Source organism: Pristiophorus japonicus, unplaced genomic scaffold (assembly GCF_044704955.1).
Source record: "Pristiophorus japonicus isolate sPriJap1 unplaced genomic scaffold, sPriJap1.hap1 HAP1_SCAFFOLD_389, whole genome shotgun sequence".
In the NCBI taxonomy this organism is placed as follows: domain Eukaryota; kingdom Metazoa; phylum Chordata; class Chondrichthyes; family Pristiophoridae; genus Pristiophorus; species Pristiophorus japonicus.
In genome coordinates this window covers 253,639-262,090 of record NW_027253750.1, presented here as the reverse complement: position 1 = coordinate 262,090, position 8,452 = coordinate 253,639, and the positions used below count along the sequence as shown (strand labels likewise).

At 49.8% G+C, this 8,452-nt stretch overlaps 1 protein-coding gene across 1 annotated transcript in view; it reads right to left on the bottom strand.

The window, feature by feature from the left end:
* Positions 1 to 6: 6 nt before the first annotated feature.
* dnm3b (dynamin 3b) overlaps positions 7 to 8,452 on the bottom strand; it is a 28,364-nt gene continuing 19,918 nt past the window's right edge. Inside the window, exons 6-9 of the mRNA XM_070872936.1 lie at positions 6,426 to 6,586; positions 3,919 to 4,061; positions 806 to 941; positions 7 to 674 (exon numbers count right to left, since the gene is read on the bottom strand). Of these exons, the coding sequence (XP_070729037.1) occupies positions 579 to 674; positions 806 to 941; positions 3,919 to 4,061; positions 6,426 to 6,586 (536 nt within the window). The 3' untranslated portion in view covers positions 7 to 578. The remainder of the gene's footprint in view (positions 675 to 805; positions 942 to 3,918; positions 4,062 to 6,425; positions 6,587 to 8,452) is intronic.

The following is an 8,452-nucleotide window of genomic DNA, read 5'->3' as shown; positions in this document are numbered from 1 at the left end:
CTTGCACCAGATGCTCTAACCACTGAGCCAGACTAAGACTGAATGAAATTAAACAAACAAAGCTCACAAACAGGTGCTGAACAGAGTGGGGAGAAGAGGGGAGAAGGAAAACTGCCACACACATTATTTGGCCCCAAACTCAGTAACTGGTGGGTTTAGAGCAACACTTCCCAGCCAGTGTTGTGCAGCTTACAAAGGCGATGATTCCTCTGCCCTCACCTACACCGAACTAACCCAATGCCACAAACACCACTTACAGAGAGGCATCGTACAGACACTTTTAGTCAACCAAGGATTAGAGCCGAAGGTATTACAGTTGAACTCTGCGGCTAATAAGCGCATGGCTCACTTGCTGCCAATAGGTCCTGCACCTCTCCAGCAGCAAATCCAGAGGTGCCCTGCTCAAACACCACCACAATGCACACCAGCAATGGGTCAGGACGCTGTATACCCACTGCACCAACAGTACACTATCCAGGACACGATCACTGCAACAGAATGACCAGTGCAGTGGTGTCCAGTTCCAGCGCTCTCCTGCTCTGAAGTGTCTATTCCTTTTCCCCTTTCTCCACTCGCGGTCAGATTAATGTGGCCAGCAATACTTGCCTGACACCATGGATATTTTTGATTGCATAGCTGATCTCTCTTCTCAGTTCCTTTTCATCAAACTCCATCTGTAAGTAGGCACAATTCACCTTTAGAAGACTGAGCAACTATGATAGAGTCAGAGGGATAGAGAGAATATTCAGACCGACACAGAGAGGATGCTTAAAGTAACAATGAGCCTCCTGCAGCTCTGCCTCACCTTCACCAGCTCAAACGGGAAGCGCTCATGGAAGATGCGGTTAATTCTTGCACCACCGGACAGTTCCACTGTATCCACCTGGTCCCCCGAGCCTTCGATTCTCTTCTCAAAGTCCACCCCGAACTGCTGCACCATCCTGAGGGCGAGAGCATGAGCAGTGAGAGAGAGACTGTGGTCCCCACATGTCCTGTCCCTCGGGCTACATACAATCTCACACAAGCACCTGGCAGTGTAGTGATTTATGTTGGCAAATACAGCAACCATTTTGCACACAGCATGATCCCTTAAATACCAATAGTGTTGTGGTGGCGTGAGTTGAGACGAATGTTGACTCGGACACTCCCTGCTCTTCTACCATTAGTGCCATTGCATCTCCAGCGTCCACCTGAACAGGCAGACAGGGCCCTGACTGAACGTCTCATCCAAAGGGCCAGCTGTCAGTCTGGATTATGGGCTCCAGTCCTGGAGTGGGATTTGAACCCACAACCTCCTGACTCAGAGGCTGGAGTGCTACCCACCTAGCTGAGTGCACACTACAAAATGTAAAAGGCTTTCACAGCTCCCACTAGAGATGTTTATAGGTGAACATGCGCAGCAAAAACACGCTTAGGAACAGAGAGAAAGGTTCAATGTATTAACCCTGGACTAACAGCAAGAAACAAGTGTGGGACACAGCGACTGAACACACCAAGTGATCGGCAACGTGCGTTTATCAGCTGTGAGACTGCACCTATTCCGGCATCAATCTCAATCACAATTACTCACTCATCTGGTTACTGGTTACACCTGGCCCCCAGAATGGGTAGCACGGACCGAGAGTCAGGGACAGAGGCAGTCAGGGACACAGGCAGTCAGGGACACAGGCAGTCAGGGACACAGGCAGTCAGGGACACAGGCACAGACAGACACAGGCACAGACAGACACAGGCACAGACAGACACAGGCACAGACAGACACAGGCACAGACAGACACAGGCACAGACAGACACAGGCACAGACAGACACAGGCACAGACAGACACAGGCACAGACAGACACAGGCACAGACAGAGTCAGGCACAGACAGAGTCAGGCACAGACAGAGTCAGGCACAGACAGAGTCAGGCACAGACAGAGTCAGGCACAGACAGAGTCAGGCACAGACAGAGTCAGGCACAGACAGAGTCAGGCACAGACAGAGTCAGGCACAGACAGAGTCAGGCACAGACAGAGTCAGGCACAGACAGAGTCAGGCACAGACAGAGTCAGGCACAGACAGAGTCAGGCACAGACAGAGTCAGGCACAGACAGAGTCAGGCACAGACAGAGTCAGGCACAGACAGAGTCAGGCACAGACAGAGTCAGGCACAGACAGAGTCAGGCACAGACAGAGTCAGGCACAGACAGAGTCAGGCACAGACAGAGTCAGGCACAGACAGAGTCAGGCACAGACAGAGTCAGGCACAGACAGAGTCAGGCACAGACAGAGTCAGGCACAGACAGAGTCAGGCACAGACAGAGTCAGGCACAGACAGAGTCAGGCACAGACAGAGTCAGGCACAGACAGAGTCAGGCACAGACAGAGTCAGGCACAGACAGAGTCAGGCACAGACAGAGTCAGGCACAGACAGAGTCAGGCACAGACAGAGTCAGGCACAGACAGAGTCAGGCACAGACAGAGTCAGGCACAGACAGAGTCAGGCACAGACAGAGTCAGGCACAGACAGAGTCAGGCACAGACAGAGTCAGGCACAGACAGAGTCAGGCACAGACAGAGTCAGGCACAGACAGAGTCAGGCACAGACAGAGTCAGGCACAGACAGAGTCAGGCACAGACAGAGTCAGGCACAGACAGAGTCAGGCACAGACAGAGTCAGGCACAGACAGAGTCAGGCACAGACAGAGTCAGGCACAGACAGAGTCAGGCACAGACAGAGTCAGGCACAGACAGAGTCAGGCACAGACAGAGTCAGGCACAGACAGAGTCAGGCACAGACAGAGTCAGGCACAGACAGAGTCAGGCACAGACAGAGTCAGGCACAGACAGAGTCAGGCACAGACAGAGTCAGGCACAGACAGAGTCAGGCACAGACAGAGTCAGGCACAGACAGAGTCAGGCACAGACAGAGTCAGGCACAGACAGAGTCAGGCACAGACAGAGTCAGGCACAGACAGAGTCAGGCACAGACAGAGTCAGGCACAGACAGAGTCAGGCACAGACAGAGTCAGGCACAGACAGAGTCAGGCACAGACAGAGTCAGGCACAGACAGAGTCAGGCACAGACAGAGTCAGGCACAGACAGAGTCAGGCACAGACAGAGTCAGGCACAGACAGAGTCAGGCACAGACAGAGTCAGGCACAGACAGAGTCAGGCACAGACAGAGTCAGGCACAGACAGAGTCAGGCACAGACAGAGTCAGGCACAGACAGAGTCAGGCACAGACAGAGTCAGGCACAGACAGAGTCAGGCACAGACAGAGTCAGGCACAGACAGAGTCAGGCACAGACAGAGTCAGGCACAGACAGAGTCAGGCACAGACAGAGTCAGGCACAGACAGAGTCAGGCACAGACAGAGTCAGGCACAGACAGAGTCAGGCACAGACAGAGTCAGGCACAGACAGAGTCAGGCACAGACAGAGTCAGGCACAGACAGAGTCAGGCACAGACAGAGTCAGGCACAGACAGAGTCAGGCACAGACAGAGTCAGGCACAGACAGAGTCAGGCACAGACAGAGTCAGGCACAGACAGAGTCAGGCACAGACAGAGTCAGGCACAGACAGAGTCAGGCACAGACAGAGTCAGGCACAGACAGAGTCAGGCACAGACAGAGTCAGGCACAGACAGAGTCAGGCACAGACAGAGTCAGGCACAGACAGAGTCAGGCACAGACAGAGTCAGGCACAGACAGAGTCAGGCACAGACAGAGTCAGACACAGACAGAGTCAGACACAGACAGAGTCAGACACAGACAGAGTCAGACACAGACAGAGTCAGACACAGACAGAGTCAGACACAGACAGAGTCAGACACAGACAGAGTCAGACACAGACAGAGACACAGACGCAGTCAGGCACAGACAGGCGGTGGCCGACTGCCCTGTGACAGAGCCTGGGCCCTCGCCACTCCGCTTACTGGAGGAGTGCTTTGGTTTTTCTGGTGGGATCATCCGGCCGGAAGTTTTTATATTCCTCGACCTCCTTCTCCAGGGACAGCATCTGGCTCTGCAGCTTGTTCCGTAACGCCGGCAAGGTTTCCCGGATGTGGTTCGTCAGTTGCTGCATTAGAAATAATAAAAAACAAAGTGAACAAAATCGAACAGCAGCAGGGAGTGGGACACAAACCCGTGCTCCGGCTCACCAGATGTGGTCGTGTGCCCCCACCCCCGGGCTGACCCGCTCTCCCCTCACCCCCCTCGGGCAGACCCCTACTGGCCCACACACTCGCCCGTGAGGTTGACTGTCCAACCCCAGCCCCTCACTCTAACCCAGACACATGGCTGGACAATTTATTATCTAAGCCTAGTCATTCTTGTTTGGATTTTGGAGTCACCATGGGGCCCAGCTCACTAGTATATAATACATAAGAACATAAGAAATAGGAGGAGTAGGCCATTTGGCCTCTTGAGCCTGCTCCGCCATTCAATAAGATCATGGCTGATCTGATCCTGGACTCAGCTCCACTTCCCCGCCCACTCCCCATAACCCTACACTCCCTTTCTTTTCAAAAATCTGTCTATCTCCACCTTAAATACATTCAAAGACCCAGCCTCTGCAGCTCTCTGGGGCAGAGAATTCCAAAGATTCCCGGCCCTCAGAGAAAAAATTCCTCCTCATTTCCATCTTAAATGGGCGACCTGAAACTATGCCCCTAGTTCTAGATTCCCCCACGAGGGGAAACATCCTCTCTGCATCTATCCTGTCAAACCCGCTCAGAATCTTATAATGTTTCAATAAGATCAGCTCTCATTCTTTTAAACTCCAATGAGTATAGGCCCAACCTTTCTTCATATTACATCCCCTTCATCTCAGGAATCAACCTCGTGAACCTTGTCTGAACTGCCTCCAATGCAAGTATATCCTTCTTTAAATACGGAGACCAAAACTGTCCGCAGTACTCCAAGTGTGGTCTTACCAATACCCTGTACAGTTGTAGCAGGACTAAGCTGCTTTTATACTCTATCCCCCTTTGCGATAAAGGCCAACATTCAATTTGCCTTCCTAATTACTTGCTGAACCTGCATACTCACTTTTAGTGTTTCATACACAAGGACCCCCAGATCTCTGTATTGCAGCATTTTGTAATCTTTCCCCATTTAATGAATAATTTGCTTTTCTATTTTTTCTGCCAAAATGGATAACCTCACATTTCCCACATTATACTCCATCTGCCAAATGTTTGCCCACTCACTTAGCCGGTCTATATCCCTTTGCAGATTTTTTGTGTCCTCCTCACAATTTGCTTTCCCACCCATCTTTGTATCATCAGCAAACTTGGCTACATTACACTCGGTCCCTTCGTCCAAGTCATTAATATAGATTGTAAATAGTTGAGGACCCAGCACTGATCCCTGCGGCACTCCACTAGTTACTGTTTGCCAACCGGAAAATGATCCACTTATACCGACTTTCTGTTTTCTGTTAGTTAGCCAATCCTCTATCCATGCTGATATATTACCTCCAACTCCATGAACTTTTATCTTGTGCAATAATCTCTTACGTGGCATCTTATCGAATGATTTCTGGAAATCCAAATACACCACATCCACTGGTTCCGCCTTATCCACCCTGCTTGTTACATCCTCAAAGAACTCCAGCAAACTTGTCAAACATGATTTCTCTTTCATAAAACCAAGCTGACTCTGCCTGATTGAATTATGCTTTTCCAAATTTCCCGCTACTGCTTCCTTAATAATGGTCTCCAGCATTTTCCCAACGACAGATGTTAGGCTAACTGGTCTATAGTTTCCTGCTTTCTGTCTCCCTCATTTCTTAAATAGGGGCGTTACATTTGTTGTTTTCCAATCCACCTGGCCCTCCCCAGAATCCAGGGAATTTTGGTGGGATACAACCAATACATCCACTGTTTCTGCAGCCACCTCTTTTAAGACCCTAAGATACAGGCCATTAGGTCCAGGGGACTTGTCCACCTTTAGTCCCATTAGTTTACCCAGTACTTTTTCTTTAGTGATAGTGATTGTTTAAAGTTCCTCCCTCCCTATAACTCCTCAATTATCAATTATTGGGATTTGAGTGTCTTCTACCATGAAGACCAAAACAAAATATTTGTTCAAAGTCTCCATTTACGTTAGCCATTATTAATTCCCGAGTCTCATTCTCGAAGGGACCAATGTTTACTTTAGCTACTCACTTCCTTTTTATACACCTGTAGAGGCTCTGTCTGTTTATATTTCTTGCTAGTTTACTCTCACAAGCTATCTTCTCTTTCTATCTTTTTTTTTTAAGTTGTTCTTTGCTGGTTTCTAAAAATGTCCCATTCCACTGGTCTTCACAACATTGTATGCCGTTTCAATTTGATAGCATCCGTTACTTCCTTACTGGGGGTCACACCACCCACACGTGACCAATGCTCGTGCTCACTGCCTATTCATACACACACGGTGCCCCCCCTCAGCCCCTTACCTGGTTCAGCATCTTCTGCAAGTGTGGGGTCCCCATGCGGTCAGCCATGTGACGGTACGAGGGGTGAGACAGGAAAAACTTCCTCTCAGCCGCCAGGGCCGCACGTATATCCTTCTTACCATCAATGTCTTTCTGACTTCTGTTCACCACACCAATATAACCTGCAAGGGTCAGGACACAAGGTGCATGTGAAGAGTCGCCATTTAGTCAAAAGTTCTTTTGCGCTCATCAAATGAGGGTTGTGGGTGCTGGGGATTGAAACACTTCCCATTTCAGGCACCCAGTGTCAGATTCGAACACTCCCAGGGCAGGTACAGCACGGGTTAGATACAGAGTAAAGCTCCCTCTACACTGTCCCATCAAACACTCCCAGGGCAGGTACAGGGGGTTAGTTACAGAGTAAAGCTCCCTCTACACTGTCCCATCAAACACTCCCAGGGCAGGTACAGCACGGGTTAGATACAGAGTAAAGCTCCCTCTACACTGTCCCATCAAACACTCCCAGGGTAGGTACAGCACGGGTTAGATACAGAGTAAAGCTCCCTCTACACTGTCCCATCAAACACTCCCAGGGCAGGTACAGCATGGGGTTAGATACAGAGTAAAGCTCCCTCTACACTGTCCCATCAAACACTCCCAGGGCAGGTACAGGGGGTTAGTTACAGAGTAAAGCTCCCTCTACACTGTCCCATCAAACACTCCCAGGGCAGGTACAGCACGGGGTTAGATACAGAGTAAAGCTCCCTCTACACTGTCCCATCAAACACTCCCAGGGCAGGTACAGGGGGTTAGATACAGAGTAAAGCTCCCTCTACACTGTCCCATCAAACACTCCCAGGGCAGGTACAGGAGGTTAGATACAGAGTAAAGCTCTCTCTACACTGTCCCCATCAAACACTTCCAGGGCAGGTACAGGGGGTTAGATACAGAGTAAAGCTCCCTCTACACTGTCCCATCAAACACTCCCAGGGCAGGTACAGGGGGTTAGATACAGAGTAAAGCTCCCTCTACACTGTCCCCATCAAACACTCCCAGGGCAGGTACAGGGGGTTAGATACAGAGTAAAGCTCCCTCTACACTGTCCCATCAAACACTCCCAGGGCAGGTACAGGGGGTTAGATACAGAGTAAAGCTCCCTCTACACTGTCAGAACATGTCTCCTTTTCCTTCCTCCCCACCCATCAGCTCAATGGGAGCCCAGTGGAGACCCTGCCTCAGTGACAGAATGGAAGAAGAAGCAATATCAGAACAGAGTCACAGGACATGGGATAAGGTTTCTGATGTGCATCAGTCCAAGTCAAACACATGCGGGGGACTGGGACTTTAAATACCTGGCCCGGGTATATTCAGAGGCATGAGGGGGAAAGAGAAAGGTGGAAATCAAATGAGAACCCAAGTTCACTGCACTCGCTTATGGTTCCGTAGACTGGATGGAGGCTAATGTAGTCCATAGCTTTACAAACGGTGACAAGATCGACCTAGAGGTAACTAGAGGCCTATTAGTTTTACATCAGTAATTCTACTGGAATAGGAAAGATGTTTGAGTGAATCATTAGGGATGCAATATATGATTGCTTGGACAGAGGGGGACATATTCAGGACACCCAACGTGGCTTCATAAAAAGTCATATCTTATGAATCTAATTGTATTTTTTGAAGAAAGTCACCAAAATGCTGAACGAGGGAAGCCCAGTCGACATTGTCTACTGAAAGATCCAAAAAGCTTTTGACAAGGTGCTGCACAACAGGCTCCTCTGGTATTAGTGGTAATATATTGAGCTGGATTGTGAACTGGCTCTCAGGAGACAGGCAAAAAGTAGTTACACATGGATTTGGATCGCTTTGGAAAGTAGCCAGCAGTGGTTTCCCAGAGATTGGTATTGGGATCATTGCTCTTTACTTTCAATTAAATGGGTTAGGGAGGACCAGAGGTATGTAGTCAGATCGCGGTTAGATGTCAGGAGCTGGTTCCTTTCCCCAGAGAACAGTGGCCCCGAGACCCGGCTGCCGTCTCGTGCCGTGGGTGC